The sequence below is a fragment of the Micropterus dolomieu genome, linkage group LG21 (genome assembly GCF_021292245.1).
Source record: "Micropterus dolomieu isolate WLL.071019.BEF.003 ecotype Adirondacks linkage group LG21, ASM2129224v1, whole genome shotgun sequence".
Classification (NCBI taxonomy): domain Eukaryota; kingdom Metazoa; phylum Chordata; class Actinopteri; order Centrarchiformes; family Centrarchidae; genus Micropterus; species Micropterus dolomieu.
In genome coordinates, this window is record NC_060170.1 from 14,704,602 (window position 1) to 14,725,088 (window position 20,487).

At 38.7% G+C, this 20,487-nt stretch overlaps 1 protein-coding gene and 1 long non-coding RNA gene across 2 annotated transcripts; both read right to left on the reverse strand.

Annotated features, from left to right (window-relative positions):
• Window positions 1–1,058: 1,058 nt before the first annotated feature.
• tars1 (threonyl-tRNA synthetase 1) lies at window positions 1,059–17,653 on the reverse strand. Its single transcript, XM_046033781.1, has 19 exons — window positions 17,482–17,653; window positions 16,449–16,526; window positions 15,638–15,828; window positions 14,662–14,785; window positions 12,682–12,806; window positions 11,857–11,974; window positions 11,708–11,772; window positions 11,115–11,193; window positions 10,732–10,878; window positions 10,006–10,104; window positions 8,927–9,093; window positions 7,911–8,073; window positions 5,821–5,958; window positions 3,934–4,011; window positions 3,740–3,840; window positions 3,268–3,372; window positions 3,030–3,102; window positions 1,804–1,918; window positions 1,059–1,684 (listed from the first exon to the last, which is right to left on the reverse strand). The coding sequence occupies exons 1-19, from the start codon at window positions 17,539–17,541 to the stop codon at window positions 1,536–1,538; spliced, it is 2,175 nt and encodes a 724-aa protein (XP_045889737.1). The 5' UTR covers window positions 17,542–17,653; the 3' UTR covers window positions 1,059–1,535.
• A 1,671-nt stretch (window positions 17,654–19,324) lies between these two features.
• On the reverse strand, window positions 19,325–20,245 carry LOC123961011. Its single transcript, XR_006822642.1, has 2 exons — window positions 20,195–20,245; window positions 19,325–19,738 (listed from the first exon to the last, which is right to left on the reverse strand). It is a non-coding gene; the product is annotated as an uncharacterized LOC123961011 (long non-coding RNA).
• Window positions 20,246–20,487: the final 242 nt, after the last annotated feature.

Here is a 20,487-nt window from a genome sequence, read left to right on the forward strand (position 1 = left end):
CTATGCGCCTGTTAAGTACTTCACAAATGCTGAACCTTACTAACCAAAGAATGATTAAAAACATGCAACAGTTAAATCCATAACAAAAGTGTTGTAGTTTATTTTTAGTTTTTGGTGCCCCCCCCCCAAATTTAAAAAAAAAAAATCCCTTGGCATTGATGTGTGCTGGGCCATTTTCCCCAGCTGTTAAAACTGCTGAAACACACTGCTCTCACTGTTTCTGTTCCAGCTGTGCAGTTTGAGTACACAGATATAGCACCCACTAGTGGTTAAAATAATGAGACTGAGAGTGGGAGTTGGGTGTATCTAATAATAATAATAATAATAATAACAATAATAATAAATCAATAATAATGAGATAATAAATAATGAGAGCAGATGGAGAGAAAATTGAGGTGTAATTGGAAACGCTTTCCTCTTATGAAACGGGGAAGATAGACTCATGTTGTTTTGAATGTATAAGGCAGAGCAGACAGTATTAGGGTGAAGATTTTCACTCGTACTTTAGTGTTATGGTGCAGACAGCAAGAGCAAATGGTCTCTGAGTTCAGTAAGCATGTAATAAGGAGAAGCATCAGGTGTTCACCCTCCAGCACATCGCTGATTTCCATCCTAAGTGATGATGCACGTGTGGAAGAAGGTGATAAGAAGCCACTTTTACTGTAGCGGAACACTTTTCTGACACTCATCTCTCCAACTCCCATCTAAACCTCGTGGAAAAAGTTTGAGACTAGAAACATTTCTATCTAATAATTTCAGCTTTGGCCTAAATGCAGGATCACGAGCTTGTGAATTGAGTTGTGACCTGAAAACTGCTACATTTGAGAGGTAATTTAGACTGCAAGTAGAACCTAAAACCATACATTGAAGAAATCTCTACTTGTTGCTTGTTATAGTCTCAATTTCAGTAAGTGGAAACTTTGTCAGCTGCACCATTAGTTTTATTTAATTATTTTATACTTTTAATGCTCATGGACAGATTTATTTGCAGAAGCTTAATTAAGAAGACAATTCTGAAGAAAGAAAAGGTCAATCTTAAAAAATGCATAACGCACAGATCAAGAACAGATTGTTTAATTATCAAAATTGTAACTAATGTACAATTCCCTGAAGAAAGAGTGACCGATACAAATTGTGTTACATACCATTTCTCTTCTGTTTTGATCAGTTGTGGGAGAAGTAATTTATTCACCATACAGAGGTTCTGTAAAGCTGTTCAAAGACCTAATCACATCTCACTAGTTGCATTTCTGTACAAACAGAAGTGATAAGGACAATTATACTTCATTCCACGAGTACAACCACATACTTGATGATAACCAAAAACATAGTGATATTTTTAAAGAGGCAACGGAGGACAACAGAATAAAAAGACTCATGTCATGTCAGGGGCCAAAAAGCAGAGACTAGCAACCATGTGACAGTAGTTTTATCCCTGATCAAAAACTGTTTTCAACTACATGGCCCTTGAAAGTTACCAGACTCGAGGTACTGTTGAGAGAAGGACGAGCTGGTAGTTACAAGTTGGAGAAAACTCAGAAGTCCTCTTCAGCGTTTCGACTCCTGGTGGTCTTGAGCTGTTTCAGACGCTCGATGCACTCCTCCACAGTGCGCTCGCCATGGACTTTGTTATCCCGGGTGCGTACATTCACAGTGTTACTCGTCTTCTCCTTCTCGCCCACCACTTTTCCAACCAAGGAAACATGTAAAGAGGACAAAATAAATCAATATCTTGATGGACAGCGAGAAAGAGATAACAAAAAAGAGAAAACAGAGTGAAAGAGAGAGTGTGTTGCGACTGACCCAGGATGAAGTTATACTGCGCCAACTGTGCATTTCTGATCTTTTTGTTCAGAGTGCAGCCGGGGTCGAGATCCACGTCAGCCATGAAGCCGCTATTGTGGAATTCCTGCTTGACCTAAATTAACCAGAAACAAACAACAGTTAAGTCCAGCATGTTTTAAAAATTCACAAGTTTCAAAAAGTCACAAGTTCCCTTCTAATCATTTTAACAAACTTCTACAAACTTTGTTTTTCAAATCTGGACTAGCACATTTTGGACAAGTTGTCAATTCAGCTGTAATGAAGATTATTTTTGTTTATAGCTGTGGACCTTCTGTCTTTTCAAGTTACATGGATGTCAGGGCTGTACAGCGGATTATTTTACAAATGGGCTTTTTTGTGCATGTCACATTGTGTTCAACATAAAACAATTATCAAAGTCACGTTCCACACACTTTAAAAAGGTAAACTCAAGTTTATTCCAACTTGAGTTTTTTTTTTGTAGCTCTGGCCATCTGTATGTATTACTATATATTATCAGCTACGAATAGGTCCTTTAACAGGGGCAACAAACACAAAGCATACAATTTATCATTTGCCTTTGTTTTCTCTTCCAAAACAGTTTTTTTTGGAAGAGAAAACAAAGGCAAATGATGAAAACAAAAAGAATCCATTGCAGTTTACCGACAGACTTCCTGATTCAATTTTGACCTACTTTACTTGTTGTAGTTGTGCACTCACTTTTGGTTCCTCTAAATTAAATGGTAAATGATCTGGCTAAGCTGAGAGCTTGATTACAACCTGTATGATTGTCTGACCGCTCATGTCTTTTGCACATATTTTTAGTCATGTCGCCACATCCTAAGATCTCAACCATTACTTTGGTGAATACACGGTTATAAACTAATAGAACCGATGGCCTGAGCTATGAAAATAAAAGTAGTAGTTTTCCTTTGTCTTTTTAAATATGCAGGAACAAGACAAGATTTTATGTGGTTTTGATCAGCCACCTAGTTCAAGTTCAATACTTCATGTCCATGTCAACAGGCATAAAAACGTCACGCTAAAACCAAACTGAACACACCAACATCACAATACTGTAGCAGCCCAGGTTTCCAGCCTGTGTGCGCATCAGTCATGAAAAACAGGCAGCTTAGTGTTGAATCAAAGTGGCCGACTGCTTCAGGGTGCTGTTTACTGTCTCTGAAGTTTGAATATGGACTAAAGTATCTGTGGTCAGTGGTTACCTTCTGAGCGTACTCCTCACAGGTCGGTCCCACAGGTACAACCATCACTTGATGAGGAGAGAGCCACAGTGGCCTGAAACACATTGCATTTAACTGGTTAGAGAAGCAGATCAGGCTTCTCTCTCATTCTCTATACTTCTCTCTGCTTCTCTAGGAAGAAATGCAATAAAAACAAAAACATGTTTGGAGTTGGCTCCTACTTGACAGGTCAACCTTTTAAAATTGTTTGTTCACAAACCATTTGCCTCCGTAGTTCTCAGTCAGGATAGCGATCATCCTCTCAACTGATCCCAGGATGGCTCTGTGGATGATCACTGGTCTCTTCTTGTCGTCACCATCATGGCTACAAAATCATTTGAAGGGGGCACAAAAGGAAAACAATAATGATCATCTGGAGGAATTAGTATATTATCATACTCTGCACTGGTCAGGTTTTACAACACAATAGCCTCTGGGGCAGCCACAACTTTGGTACGTCTCCATAAATACACATCATTTAATGCAGCTTGATTGAAACCAATCCTATTTTCTACTTTCACTTCAGCAATGAATTTTACCCCACATGCCATTACATGATTGATTTCTCAAATATTTTTAAATGAAACTACAATATGTTTAATTCAATAATACACATGAGCATTTGCAGCAAAAAAAAAAAAAAAAAAATTCATTTGACTTTAAAGTGAATAAAAAAGCAATAGAAGCGCTACCTGACAAAGGTGAGATTAAAGCGGATCGGGAGCTGGAAGTCTAGCTGAATTGTGGCACACTGATGGTACCGACCAATGGCATCCTTGATCTGAATGTCGATCTGCAAAGAAAAGACACAAATGAAGAGCAGTCACCCTCCTGCCGTTTCCCACTTAATAGTAGGATTATATCATTACTTAAGTGCATGGCTCACCTTTGGTCCATAGAAAGCTCCATCGCCGGGGTTGAGAACCCATTTCTCCCCAAAGTCATTCAAGCTGTTCTCCAGTTGCTGTAAAAAAAAAAACAATTACTGCTTTGTTACAATGTCAATGGCTGACCAACATGCAAGTAAACAGTGGCGTTAAGCAAAGCTGTATATCCAGAACTGACATTTACTTCATCTGGAACTAATTACTGAACTGAGGAATGTTAACGTCCCAATAATATTTTATGGTTGCTTGTGGGAGTTAATGAGGTGAGGGAAACACGCAGCTAGTTCTGCACCGAGTTTACAAGTAATTTTTTTATGTATATAAATTTTCCACCTTCGTGCATGCAGACATTAATCATAAAATGTCAGAGCTGGATTGAGGAAGTGTTTTCCCCATAAAAAAAAAAGTCTTCTGATAGGTCAACCAAACAGCTGTACATCTTACAAACTATTATAGTCCTCTTCTTTTTTCCCCCACAGCTCCACATATTATATTGGTCGTACTCATTATCCTTATTGTGACAAACTGAGAGGTATACCGTTATTAACTCATGCAGTCACTAAGGAGCAGCTCAATATCTTTGCAGTAGTCTTTAAGTTCTATGGTCTATTTTGTCCATCAGCAGACTGCAAAGTGTCACTGGATTCATTCTTAATAAAATAACATGTTGTAATGCTCCAGCGGGCAAAAGATACGCTTGACTGAGGACAGAACAATGAAACTGTAAACCAGGGAGGGAAATCAAAAGTAACTCTTAGTTTATAAAAGGTTATAAATTATCAAGATAAAATACCTGTATCTCCATTATATGTGACTCAAATTTTACTTTACTTATTGAGTTGTCATCTATTCAAATATGAATGTGAACACATGATTATGAGTGGTTAGGGGTTAGCAAAAATTTAAAATTTTCAGCTGACTCCAGAACATTTTGACACCAAGCAGGCTACAGCAGATAAAGATGCCACCCTTACACAAACCCTGAATCACCAAAATAAAAACAGTCAACGGAGGGGGAGAGGACGCATGGTCGGGAACAGCGAGGCACAACAGAGGGAAAACAAAACAATCAAACATCTTTGTGTTGCAGTGTGCACTACTGATGAAATATTTCAGTGGTAAAATAAAACATACCTCTAACGATCAGATAAAGAGGGAAACAAATGCCAAGACTAATCTCACCCTGCTGTAAAATTCAACGCATGCTGTGTGTGTATGTCAACAGACACCTTTTTATCCATTCAGAGCCTGTCAGTAAAGGCTTGCCAGACTGAAACTATTTTTATGTGCTTCACATACTTGTGCTGCTGAAAAACAATACAGTATACTTGTGGAACCTTTATCTAACAACTGCCATTTAGTGTTGATTTTACAGATTCATCTGTGAGACTTGATGTTGTCCCAAGAGAGACCTTCACTGTTTCATCTGAAGCTGAAAGCACCAAGCAATAAAAACTAATTATCACCCAGTTTAACCCACTCACTGTTGTTTAAAACCAGCTTGAACAAAGTAATAACATTAGCTGCTCTCTCCCAGAGCAACTTAGAGTTGAACTCAAGATGTAAAATACAGAGCTGGTCCACAGAGAGTGAATCTGATTTGACAGCAAAGGCAGACAGGGATACTGATGTAGATTCTCTGGAGATGAACACGCATGTTCTGCTTCAGATCAGATAGAAGTTCTACAGAATAAAACTCATTCATTAAAATGTAAATGTTCTCTGCGTCTACAAATCACAATCCTCCATTTGCTGTCTTTGAAGTGGCTCCAGAATTTCCATCTCGATAATATCACAGATCAGCATCTTAATTCTCCAGTGAGACTGTGCGAGAGTGCTGTTCACATTTTCAACCAGACAAGAGAAACAAGAGGCCGTCTGATTACCTTTTCTGCTTGGGCCCAGATGTCCGGGTCCCCTAGGAACTTCTCTGGTCTTGTAGACAGGTTGAGTTTGAAAGTGAAGCCAAACACTTCATACACAGTCCGCAGGAAGTCCAGGCAGCCCTTGATCTCCTCCTCAATCTGGGGTCAAAAACAAAATGAAATAGAATTTGCATCGTCCATGTGGACATGACTGCACGTTTAATTGCTGCTGTAATGACTGAATTATATGATGTAATGAATATAGGCATAAACGGCTCAGCTTCTTGAGATAATATATCATGAGTGAATATTTCCAGTAGCTGTAGTTGTTAAATTCATTGCTACTGAAGTGCTTTTTCATTTTTAATCTCCTCAAGACTCCATTATTACAACTCTCTGTACTTTGGTATTAACCAGCCCTCTATTCACCGCTTACAGCTGCTAGAGAACACAGCGGCCAGACTCCTAATGCAGACGCAAAAATGGTACCATATTACACCTATACTGACATCTTTGCACTGGCTCCCGGTTCAATAATGTATCCCTTACAAACTTTTTCTGTTTGTATTCAAAGTCCTGCATGGTCTCGCCCTGAGATACACTGCAGAACTCCTGTCCCAATACAGTTCAGCTGGGCTCCTCGGATCTACAGATCAAGAGTTACTAAATATCCCACGTACTCATCAAAATGTTTTCAGTAACTTCTCAGCAGCTGTACCAAGACTTTTGAATTTTCCCTGAAAATGTAACAGCAAAGTCTCTCAACTCATTTAAAAGGTTTCTTAAGATGGACTTTTACTCTCTTTGTTACTGTCGCAATGTTTCTTGATATGCATTCTTCATTGATAGATAAATGTATTTATGACACACACACACACACGTCAGTGCCTACGTCGTGCGATAATGTTTCCTGCCCAATTATGTTGCAGTAAAGCACTTTGGGACAAACCTGGTGTGTTTTTAAAGTGCTCAATAAATACATTTTTCCTTTGAAGTTCCAGTATGGCAATCATGCACTTCCACTACATGTGACCAATCACAAGCTTTAAGAAAGCGACTGGAAAACATGTAGTACAACAGGATATAAAACACAAAGACAACAAGTGCTGAAAACAATCTCCTATATAATAAGGGGGAAGTCTCTCGCCCTAGTCCTAAATGTGACCATCTGTAGACACTGAATATAAACTTAATGGAGAGTATGAGATAAAAAGATATCCTATCCTCTGCAGTCTGCTTAAAGTACAAGCAGCACTATCCAGCTGCTGCAGTCAAACTGAAAAATTTAAAGTGAAAAAATTTGTGTTCAAAGTGCAATCAAATAATTAACCATCCAATCCTCTGCCATTACTGATAAAGAGTAAACACAATCAGTGGGATCCTGGCTGCAAGTTGCTGTGTTACTACATTTGAATAAACTAATTAGGAAATCTCTTCAGCCTTCCAAAATCCTGTTTGTGTGCATCGATATTGGCATCGCTCCTCTCTTTGGTGAAAGGACTTAACATGCAAGTTGCTACACCAGGCTGCAGCAGCCTGTGGAGCTTACCTGCCAACATTACCTGAATTTACTCAGTGAACTGTGCCAGCAAGACACTGATTTACTGAGAGCCTTGAAAACTGGGCTTTTTTCAAACATGTACAACAGCAAGAGGAAACATTTATCAAAAGTACTGCCACAAAAGTGTGACAGCTGTATTAATTAAATCCTGTCTTAAAGAGTACTGCAGCAATTTAGCACTGCACTCCTATAACACTATCAGATTCATGATGGACAGTTTTTCAAAATTGATGCAGCGGAACCACATAGTATTTTATGCATTCTTCTTCCTTGTCAAACCTTGCACCTACATCACCCAGGATGCTACTGCAGACAGTTCGGACAGAGATGCGTCAGCCCCAACCAACGCTGACTCAATTAAAAACAATTTATACAGTAGTACTCACCAAGACTTGTAAACTGACTTTGATGTGTAAAATTACTGGAGTTGCCCTTTAACTCAAGTGTTCTGGTCCCATCTGCAACTTTTTCATCAGAACTTTAATGACTCCAAATTCTGGGTGTTGGGTGTTCTTGGCTGAGTAATGTCAATTCATCACAATGACCTCACCTGGTCCATGGAGCAGAAGATATGGGCATCATCCTGCTGGAAGCGGCGGACGCGGGTGAGGCCCGTCAGGGCTCCTGACAGCTCGTTCCTGTGCAAGACGCCAAAGTCTGCCATGCGAAGGGGCAACTCTCTCCAGGAGCGTGGCCGGTGATCAAACATCAGACTGGAACCAAAGAGACAGACAGTGTGAAAAATACAGAAATTACAACTGCCAACTTCATCCTAGCATCACAATAAATGAAAATTGCTCTACTCTTCAATATGAAAAGACAATCAATATTTGATTTAACCAACATCTAACACGACAAAATGTGTTTGCAAGCTCAATTTCCATTTCAGTATGATCTCCAGAGAGGCTGCCCATGTAGCTAGCACAACGATTGGAACAGTAAAAAGGAGATAAAACATTGAATACAAAGAGCTGCAGTCTGGCTCTTTACACTGCAATGCAGCATTCAGCAGTAAATTGAAATGGGTCATTCAACAACTGTAAACATGGCAAGAGCATCAGTCCATTACAAGTTGAGCTGAATTAGAGGAAAAACTATGGTAGCAGTGAAATATTAAGCTATTTCACAAAGACTGAAATCAACTACTAAAAATAAAATCCCTGTGCCACTCTTGTAGAAATGTTCAGGTGTGGCAAAACATTGCGTAAAACATTGCATAATGGTTGTCCCTGTACTTGTCACAGTACTGTGGTACAAAATTAAGTTTGACATTGAACAACAAAAATTTGTAACAAGGTTAAACATTTTCTATTGTGACAACAGTACTGTGAGCTCACTTAATGCTCCTAACACACTTAATGTACAAACAGCCCTGCCTCCATGAAACACAGCTGTTTCTCTAACTTGGAAACAGAAATTAACTAAAAATATTTATTTCACACTGGAGCAAAACTTGACACTGTGTGTAACAGAAGTGGATGGGTTTTTCTTTACACTTTATGTTTCTTGCGGATATTAAATCCATACTTTTAAACAACTGTGAATGTGAGTAAGTAGAGGCCTCACCAGTGTCCCGGGCAGTTCATGGGTTTGAGGGCGAAGGTCTCCTTCTCTGCCTCGAAGGAGAACATGTTCTCGCTGTAGTGCTGCCAGTGGCCGGATGTCTGCCACAGCTTACTGTTGTAGATGTTGGGTGTAACAACCTCCTGAAAACCCCTCTTCCTGTACTCACTCTGCCAAAGACAGAACAAGGGTTACTCACAAAGTGTCTGATAATACACTGATAAATAGTTTATAACCTCTAAAACATACATAACTCTGCAAGCAAAGGCTGAGATTTAAAAAAAAAAAAAAAAAAAAACTAACTACCTCTAAGAATTTTTATGCTGCTGCAGTTTCATCTCCCAGTTTGTTTACACATTATGTATTTATATATTATTATTATTATTTATTATTATTATGTCATTTTTAAAAGTGCTTTAATGCTCCTTGGTTTAGCCTGTTTTAGATGATATCTGCTCAAAACTGATAGTGATAATAAAATAAAATGGGGTAATTTATTTTAAATCCCGACAGTCATATACCGCACACATATTTTGATGTTCTACATGTTTTATAGCTTGAACAGACAGAACTGTTTTATAAAACATTGCATTACTCAATCTCCTCAGTCAGAAATCTATTTTACCTCATTAAGTGAAATTGCTTCCAGTGTGCACTGCATTGTGACTGCACTGACTGAAAACCAAGAAAGTGAATGTTTTAAATATGACTGATTTTGTGACTCTTTATAATGCTGCAGGTGCAATAGAGCTTTTTTTCAATACTGTCAGTCACATCTGTTTACAAGTTCCACTTTATTCCTAGTAATTGGCTACCAATAAGAAGCCATCTTAAGATCATAAATAAGTTACTGTGTGTAAACATAAATTACTGAACATCTATTTATAGCATTCTTGTTATGGGTAGGAATGGATATGAATTACAATTTTATGGTATGCGCATGCACATGTTTAAAAATTAATTTGGTTGTGAAACTATAGCATTTCCCGGCAAAATTAAACTTTGTGACTTGTAACCTTTTTCTTTTCTTATGTGTTAAAGTCTAGAGTGAGATCACTGTTTGTCTGAGAGTTCTGACTTACTCTGATGAACTCAATCAATGTGTTGTAGATAAAGGCCCCTTTAGGCAGGAAGAAGCAGCTCCCTGGACTCAGGTCATGGAAGAAGAACAGGTCCTGCTCCTAAATTTTTTTTTAAAAACAAAAAAACTTGTTTCAATTTGAAACAATGCAACTGCTCATCACATATTTAATTTAACAATGTCTGACAATGTATTTGGTCTCCTCCTGCTCAGCTGGCTTTTCCACACCTGTTATTATACTGAATAAATGGCAAAACCACCACACAACAATCTGATCCATCAAATTCCCTTTCAACAACAAAGTCACATATTTTATGGCAATAAAGATCAAATCTGTTCCCAAGAAGTACATCTAATTGAATATTCAGATTGCTATGTAAATGAACAATACATATGAATAAACAACTTTATAACAATTTAAATAAGAAAAAACAAATGACATTTCTGAAGTGTTTGTCTTTGACATTTAAAAACATTTTCGTTGTAGGATATTGTTTTGTTTTTTAAATTTAGAAAATGTAACGTACTGCTGCAAATGTACCAGGAGCACTTTATTTTTCCCCACACAAACCCAATCCTGGTTTTTATGGTTTTGAAGTATTCTACCATACTATTCACAGTTTAATAAACTAAACAGACAAATACACCATACCGTAAAATAATCGTTTGTAAGACTAAAAAAACATAGAAAAACTATTCTAAAAAATCTTCACATTTCAGTTCATACCCGGCCTAGTTTGCGGTGATCTCTGTTCTTGGCATCCTCCTGAAACTTCTCCCACTCTTTGAGCATTTTGGGGTCAGGAAAGGAGATTCCATAGATCCTCTGGAGGGTTTCCATGTCTGCTTTTCCCTCCCAGTATGTAGACGAATTCTAGTACACCACAAAAGGAGTATGTCAGCTTTAATCATTATTTTGGGTCTGTGAAATCCCTGGAGAATAACACATAATGTAACTCTGCTCTACAAATGTGGACAAATGTGTTTACTGTCTGACATTCGGGGCACAGACTACACTTACTCACCTGGTTTAATCAGCAATAAATCCACATACACAGTAACAATGGGTTTGCTGTACATAGTGCACTGCTGAAAACAAAAAAGGCTCACCTTGTGGATCTTAAGTGCCTTGATTTTCCCAGTATGTCTCACATGGGGACCCCGACACAAGTCAATTAAGGGACCACACCTGAAATGTTTGAGCGATAACTGATTATTAGTTGTGTTTAAGATTCTGCTGAAATTACTCTACATTTTTTGTCATCTTTCCCATAAAAAGACCAAAACCAAGGTTGCATTAGTCAAACGCTCAATAATCTCTGACTACCCCAAACCCAATGGTTTCCAAAGATATAAATAATCTTTAAAAAACCGTTCACAAATATATACATACATTCTTAAATAGGGCTAGATAATTTTCTCAGAACAACTGGGCACTGCTGTTTTTAGCAAACATTACACAAATAAAAGTAAATAGCGCAATTGGTGCGCTGATGACAATGTAGAATCAAAATATATTACAGTTCATCATAATGAAGGAGGCTTATGGCAGAGGAATAAGCTATATCAGGCGAACACAGAAAATACTTTAAATAGGATCAGTTTATTCTTGGTTTGGGTCTTTTAATGGGATTTTTTTTTTTACATACAGAATATTGAACTTTAAAGATAAAAACATGTACATGCACAGGGTCTGGACTCACCGGTAAACTGTGGTAGTGGGAGTGGTAACCTTTTCGTTCAGAATGCGGCACTTAAACTTGTTGTACTGTCAAGAACAAGAGGTGGTTTAGAGTTCTCTTACTTGTTCCTAATTTTAGTTTCTTTTGTATGAGTTTATGTTTTCAGATACCTTAAACATTTCCAACAGAGTTTCTTTCTTTATCTCCAGTCTCTCAAATGGCTGCTTCTCCTTGATAATTTTCTTGCACAAGGTCTCCAGACACGGGAAGTCATTGCTTGATACGCCCCTGTCCGAAACATCAAAAGATAAGCACAACAAGAACATTACATCCAATAACAATGACAGTCGAACTAACCTACATTAATATGCAAACTACCTTTAATACTAAATTTAGTCTGCCTTTGTTTCTAGAGGGCATCATGGATGCGACCAGACCTTTTGTTCACCAGTGACTTCCAGAAACTGATAGCCACTGCAAAGCATGGGCAAATAGTCAAAAGTCCTTGGCTTTAGGGCTTGAGCAATGTCAAAATATCCTTGCAAAAAACAAGTCTCTAAGAATCCCATTAGCATAAAATGACTTCATTAAGGGGGTTGTAGAATTAATTAGACAGCTCTCCTCACATGCTCCTGCTGCCTGAAGCAGAGAGAAATGCATCCGTTTCAGGGAAAGGTCAAGTGAAAAAAGTTGTTTACGAGGAAGAAGTGTTCAAATTTTATGAGGGTGTCTCAACAACACACTCTCAAAGCTTCACGTAAGTAATCTCTAGTTCTGTGTTGTGAATAGATGTGCTTTTAGACATAGAAAGATGTAATTTCAAATCCACACCCAAGAAAAATCTAGCTTGACAGCATTAGTGTCATTACAACGCACCTATTTTGTCTTATTGAACCAGACTGACAGCTGCTAAGCTGTGAAGTACACACCAAAATAACACAGAGCTGACTAACACAATTAATTATCCAGACAAATCCAAAGCCTGTCCGACTCACTCATTGTTCTCCAGGAACATGTCGTAGTAGAAGCCACTCTCGATGGGGGGACCGTAGCAGAGGCAGCCTCCATACACCTTCTCCATGGCTTCACCCAAGATATGAGCGCTAGAGTGCCAGTAAACCTAAACAATATACCAAATAATATTGCCCAATTAGTAAAAAAGCAGTACAGTCTATATTGTACTGCTATAATAAAAATGAGAAGTATGACTGTGCTGGAAAATCAAGATCGTTGACCTTCATGCTACAATCACTCATTGTGTTGAAGACCTTGTTGGGAGTCTTTGAGAAAATTTACACCACTTAAACTGTTTAAAATCATTTTTTTTGAATGCTGACAATACAAAAAGATCTGCAAAATATGCAGATAAACACCTACTAACAAATGGCACCATAAAAAACAAAATGACTGAGAGTTTGTAACCTCTTAAGTACTTAAAAATGTCAACTAATAAATAGCTCTTGTTCAAGTAAATATTCAGCACCTTCTACAGACAATGAAGCTGAAATAGGGCTTTTATTTAAGGAACAAGTCTTAGTCTACTTTCAGACTGCAGGCCATATGTGACTCAAATCTGATCTTTTTATGACAGTGTGAACAGGCCAGGTCACATGGAATCTGATCTTTTCCAGTTCGGAATTGGGCCACTTCCATATGTGGTCCAAATCTGATACAAATCGGATCTTTTTAAACGCGACCTCAGTATGGACACTCAGGTCACATTTGATGCGACTTTGACGTCACTGTAGAGCAGCTGTTCTGCTGTAGATGGAGCCGCTATGAACGAAAAAGCTCCACAAAAAGCCTTTATCAAACATGTGGCCCTCTTCCTTCTCTACCTCGCAATCATCTGCTCACAAATTCCCTTTCTTAAACCTGATATCCACCGGACCGGGGCTCTCTTCTGAGTTACGTACATGCTACTTGTTCGAGCAGACACAGTCGGGGGAGGGCGGGAGGGAGTTGTGGGGCAGATGCGTTTTACAGTGCCAGAAACCGTAATGAAAAGAACAGTAAGTTGGGAACACTTGTCATAATTCGGGAGAAATGTGACCCGTGAGAGGACAATGCTCCTTGTTTACTTCTGTAGCCTGCAACAGCGTGCTGCTGCGTGCGAGTCGTGTTATTCTTCTGCGCATGCGGGTCACTTTCAGGCCGCGGACAGTTCACACAGGAGTCTGATATGGGCCACAGTTAAACAGTAATGTGAACAAAAAAAAAATAGGATCTGGGGAAAAAAAATTGAATTGAATTGAGCGTTAAGGCCTGCAGTCTGAACGTAGCCTTAGAGACCAGTTGCTGCCACTTTTATGACAGCAGGGTTGCAGTGTTTTACATTCTCTCGTCTCCTCTTAATGTCTGAGGCTCAGACACACTGACACAGAGCTTTGAGGTATATTATTGATCACTTTAACCTAGCATGCTCAAACTACATATCAATTAGGCTGAACGAATTATGCAGCATGTTGTGTTGTGGCAGTCAGTGGGGGGGTCGCCTCGCCTCTTTGTATTCCTCTCCCCCCTGTATGTCTCTGCTCTGTTGACTTCCTCCGTCAGCAGTATGTTTTATAAAGTCGCTGATAAGACACACAACTTGTCTTTAGGATTTTTCCACCAATTTTCACAGCAGCAGGTGTGCTGCATGTGGAAGAGTCTTGTTAATGATGTAGCCTATTGAAACAATCAAAACCAGGGTGGTACCAAATGACGACTGCACCGATTTGTTCACTGTTGCTTTACCTGGACTGTGCCTGTAAAATATCCACCATGCCCCCCCATCTTGTAACGTAATACCAGATGACATTTCTCTCTGAGTTTCTCTGCAAAATGCTAAATGGGTCACGAAATATTTGCAGCCCGCCCAAGTGGGAATTGGGAAACACTGTTTACTATCACACACTCTCCCCCCAATCCATCTGTAGGGGGAAACAAACAAATATAAGCACTGTGTCAGACCAGGGATGAGGTGGACTTACAGCTTGAGCCTCCTCATCATCAAACTTGAGCAACTGAAGGCTGCAGTCATCCTCCAACGGTCTGTCGAGATCCCACACACTGTTGTTCACTTTAGCAATCACTGTGTTGTCAGCAAGGCCTTGACTGGATGAAAACCATGACAATATTTCACATCAGATGTACAAATCATCTGTCATATTTTGACATTATACTGGCAAGATATTGTAGAATGACTAACAATACATTATACATAGATATACTCCCCAGCCCTGCATGAAATCTAAGTTTGCCATCTGTTAATGATCATGCAGCATTGCAACAAACAGATGTAGTTTGGCTATGATGTCTTACAAGGTGTGTATTGGTTTGATAGCTCTATAACTGGTGCCCTAGGAGGAGATAAAGGGATGCTGCTCATAGTACAGGTTTTAAGTCCCTCCCATGTTTCTGAAATTACAATACAACTTTCCAGTTGCCTTGGCCATGAGAATGTTACGACCTAAAAACTGGCTTATGTGCCACAAAAGGTTAAAAACACCAGCTATATACACCAATGTGCTTATTGTAAAGAAATTACAGGGTTGGGGTTGGTGTTTTTGAGTCATATGTGACTGTTGTTTATCAACATTTAATCTCTGCTAACACACTCTACACACCTATTGTATACTGGACCATGCTGCACAGACCATCTTATGGCGAGGTTTCCCACTTCCTACTTATTAAACACTAAGGATATTTTTTGTCAATGTATTTTCTTGTCTTCAGTGGATGGTTGAAGGTTGGTGGGTGTCATTTTCAATTACTATTTTCATAATGTGGGTGTTTTTGAAACTGTAAGAGTGATTACAGGCTGTTAAAAATAAATTTGACAGCTAGTCTTTAAAATTACATTCCTGAAGCACCCTTGAAGTTTTCTTTTTTTTGTGCTACATGAAAGTGAGATGTCACATTTAATAAGTAACAATTACAGCGATCCAATCCCATCATCACACTGACCTGATTCCACAGGCCACCTGGTACGGTGTTGTCTTCCAGGACTCAGCCTCCACCACCTTTCCATCAGGCAGGGTCACTTTGATGGCTCGGCTATTCTTCGCAGCCCTGTCTGCCATCAAGGCTTCGTGCTCAGCTTTCAGCTTTGTGTACAAAGTAAGACGCTCTACAATGTATGGAGGTGGTGGCGATAGCTGAACAAAAAAAAGTGAGTAAATGTGGTTGGTTGATAATGCAGTTTCTGTGTATCCTTGTTATCAGGTACTAATCTTTACAAAAGAATACATGTTCCTCAAAGAAAAAAGGTCCTTCGGCACATCAAACTATGAGGGTGAAGGCAAGTTATTTGCTTTGTGTACCCACTATTCTCTCAGCCTACCTCTCTTCTACCTGATGTAACAATGAACACTGTGAGAGCATAAAGACACACTGACACACTTCTGAAGGACTGAAACCAAAACCTAATATTTACAGTGTATGGTTTAGATTGCTGAAATATTTTCTGCTCTGAAACTCAATTGTATCCATGCTAGAACTATTTCAATATGATGTCAGTGTTTATCTTTGACCATTTACAGACTGCACTTGGACACCTATGCTGTGTTTTAGCAGATTAAATGTTTGACTATACTAGAATCTGATCATAAACATCAACAACCCTTCAGCTGGTGGGTGGCTGCATTCAGATATTTAATGACATGTCTACACACATACTAGACATACAATATGATTGAGGTTCCTGTAAAACAAGATATCATGATGCTATCTAATAATAGCATCTACATGCATTCCAACACTTACTGTAGCAACTCACCTCCACCCTGCTGCCAGTGTCCCCAGCAGCACTTTTAGCCTTCTTCTTTCCTCCATCTTTGCCGCCTTCAGTTCCTCCCTGTCAAAAAAATCTTAAGAGGTTAATTCACTTTTATCCAGAAGGAAGTGAATTTTTATCAAGTTTGGTATGAAGCTGGTTCAGACACAACTTTATGGATACAAACTAGACACTATTTACTTAAAGGTGAAAAAAGGTACACACCTACACAATGCTTGACATAATAGTAACATACACAGCTAGTATTAGACACATACACACTACATAAAAAGCAGCTGTTTTAAAGACGCCTTCATTTTTGCTACAATAATTTCACAAAAAGCGCTGTGGTAAGTCCAGCATGTAAGTGATCCAATGACAATGTTGAAGTTGCATGGGGTGGTGCATTTAAAAAAAAAAAATCTGATTGGTTTGTTTGACCGCTGGACTACACGCACGAGCGTTCACACACAACGCCACAAAGCGAATCAACACAACCAGCCATTACTACAGCTGAAACATTTTAACAGTTACTTTGATTTAGTTGCAACTAACGATCCAAACGGATGACGAAATTGCAGACGAAATAACTACACTATGATGCCGATTTGTTAAAAATATTAAGTTATGCATAGTCAGGTCTATCAGCAAGATCGCAAGCTTACAACTTTGCAAAATGCCTTGTTTAAGAATGCAGTTCGTAAGGCTCACTCGCTTTCCATACCAAGATAAAACGTTAACGTTACGTGTATTAAAAGCTACGTAACATACGTAGTTAGCCAACCAAAACTACTCGCTTAATTGCAATGTGGCATTTACCCCCTAAACAGATTAAAACAAAAATGAAACCAATGCTTCTGTCATCTTAAGTGTAACACTTCAAGTAAAGCCAACATAACGTTAACGTTACTCATAAAAGCCAGCTAGCCGTAACGTTAGCACCGCATTGCTGGGAATGACAGCATGAATCTGACAGGCTAGCTGCTAGCTTGCTAATATGACTTAAATGTAGCCGGTCAAAAGACTTATGCATCACCTTTTTTCCCACGTCCACTTGCAAGTCGCTCATTTTTTCCACGACAGTCTGGTCAGCCATAACAGGTGAAACGCTACCTCACTTTTAGAGATAACTTTCGCAAGTCCGAGCAAATGTTACTGTAGGCAGTCCGGGTGCCGGGCGGGTGAGGGCTGATGACGTTGCCCGGATATTGCGATTCTGATGCAATGTTGCCTTAGTAGGCGGTACTTTGTCTAAACATGTTGCAAGGCATGTACAATAATAATAGGCGGACAGTAGTCTATTATGCATATCCCCCCACCATCCCAAAATACTTCCCCATAGGTTTCAAAATATAGCCAGTGCTGGGAGGGTTACTTTGGAAATGTAATTGATTACCGATTACAAGTTACCTTATTTAAAATGTTATAGTAGTGTAACTATTTCAGTTAGGCCTGCTTTATCAAAGTAACGTAACTTATTACATTTAATTACTTTTTGATTACTTTTCTAAATATCTAATGAATGTTTTCAACTGTTAACCCTTTTCAAAAGACAGGTTGAGAGACAGACTGGGGGCAATACAAATTCAAACATGAGGACCAATCAAAAGCATCAGAATAGCATCAAACTTTACTTAATAGCTGTGGCTGGAAATGTCAAAGGAAGATAATGTGCAATATTATTCAACAAGCCTATCTTTTTACAGAAAATATTCAGATGTAACCCCCAAGGTAATCATTTTCATGGCATTTTTTTCATGACAAGTAACCACAATTGATTTACACATTTTCAGTTACTCAGTAACTATAATGGATTACAGTTACATTTATTGTGTCATTGAATTACATAACTAAATTACATGTAGGCTAGCTAGTTAATCCTTAACACTGAATATAGCTAGTATGCAAAATAATACACTCGAGTAAGGCCACTATGATTTGTTTTCTAATAATGTTTTTTTTTGTTTGTTTGTTGTTGTTTTTTTTACAACACAGTGGCTATTGAAACTTTCTGACGACTTTCCTCATTCTTTGACTTTTTTGTTGAAAACTATTTTCTTCCTTTTCGTGTAATAACAGTAATTGGTGGGATGGCTGCTCAGTTTTTAAATGCCCTAGAAAGCATTTCATCAACATCAAGACAAGTCCCCCAATTCACCACCAACCCCATCTTCCAGTAATAAAATAAAATAAATAGTCTCTAAAATGTTTTAATAACTGCAATTTGGATTTTTTTATTTGTAAATTTTGTAAATTATTTTTCCTTACATGAAGATCTAAATTGTGTTTTTTTTGTCCTTCTCCACACTGCTAGGAGTAAAATTCTGGTGGGAAAATATTATTTTAAACACTTTATATTTATTTGTTTATTTATTTAGTTGGTCTAACAGTATTTACTATATATAGTATTAGCTTGTAATATTGGGATCATATAATAACCACCAGAAATAATACTGAGGACGTGACCCCAGTGTACTCAATGGTAGCTACAGCCCTAATGATCATCACCATCATCAACACCGCAGCAAAAGATCCACAAGACTTCTGTTCACGCAGCAAGCACATACTTTCTTCAAAAAAAATGCTACTTTTGCTAGTTGCCTGTACAATCTTGATAGTGTTTCTGTGTGGAGGAAGGGGAACCAGCAGGTGATCTGGATGCTGGTTGATCTCATTTCACTGTTTAACACACCTTCAACCAGCAAGCTAGCTTAAATCAGAGAAATCGCTGGTTGTTATGTTTAGCTTGAGCAAAATTTGAATACAAACTTTGCTTTTGTGACCAGGACAGTGATATTTTGAAATTTTTCCAATGAGAAAACGGACAAATTTCTGTCTTTTTGTTTACATAAAGTCAGAAAAACCACATAACAACAACATATGAATCCTAGTTAAGATGTATTAATACACTGGCTTTGATCTTTGCCTCAGACAGCTAGGGGAAGAAGTCTTGAAGGTACTTGAAGGCTGCCAACTCCTTATCTAGAGCTCTATCAAATTGTTTCAGGGCCTATTTTGATGTGCAGTGGTGGCTTCAGCACCTTCCGGGGTCCACCAGCCTCAAAGCTGTGCTGCTCCGTAATGGTAACAAGTGAAAGAGGATTACAACAGCATCAAGACCTTGCTGGATGCCTTGAAGTTCAATGAGTATGGCTGGAACGGCATAAGAGACTTCATTCCTGATGGGTCTCCAGGGCAGTTTTACCAGGTTTCCCTACTATCTTTGTCTTTGGGCAGCAGAGACACTAAGGTGCACTACCACAGGCAGGACTAGCCGCAGCGGACCGAGTTCTCTGTGGGGAGAAACAATGTCAAGTGGGAGCCACTGGTGGACCCCTAGGAAATAATAACCATTTTCTATACATTTGAGGTATAAGCATTTAGGAAGTAACAATCAGGAACAGAAAAAAAGTCATTTCTTTTTTGCTTCGTATTTGTTGAGGTGTTCAAAAGTCAGCTTATGTTTCTGAAAGGAGTATTTTACATACTCTGAAATTATTGCTGATGTGGTTGTCCAGCAGAGTCATGAGAGAGATGCAGTAGGCATGGTTTGATCAGTGTTGATCAGGGGTGATATCACTTCTTCTATTTAATCTGAAGTTTGATTTCCCTATTGATTGATTTCTTCATGCACCACCCAAGCGCCCTTGAGGCTCACAGCAAGTTTTAGTTATATTCTGACAGAACTACTTTTGAACTTAAGATCATTTGTGAAGTGGAAAGAGAAGTAGAAGGGATGATCTCCTTACTCTGAACTTGAGGTCTTGATGCACAGTGTTCTGCCACCAGCAGATGGTTTCAGTTCAACATACTGTTGTTGCTAGTAGCAACCACTATTGGCAGAGCTCCATAGCAGTTTAACTGCTATTGTTTCATCCACCATTTTATCTGTGATCATGCAATTGACAAGCGTCTTTTATTTAGTCTCCAAATGCCCTTGTTGGACGATTATCAGTACTATAGCTGGTTTGTGATCGCTGGTTTGTTATTTACTACAATCAATTTACTGCTAACCAGGCTAGCCATTACACTGTGTTCTACA

Bases quoted from the DNA above. Each gene is read 5' to 3' on its own strand.
- tars1 (XM_046033781.1), bottom strand. From the start codon at position 17,541: ATGGCTGACCAGACTGTCGTGGAAAAAATGAGCGACTTGCAAGTGGAC. The intron at 10,105-10,731 runs GTATGAACTGAA...AAAAAAATTTAG, and splicing joins ATCACCGCAAACTAGGCCGG to GAGCAGGACCTGTTCTTCTT. The intron at 8,074-8,926 runs GTGAGGCCTCTA...CTTTGGTTCCAG, and splicing joins ATGAACTGCCCGGGACACTG to TCTGATGTTTGATCACCGGC.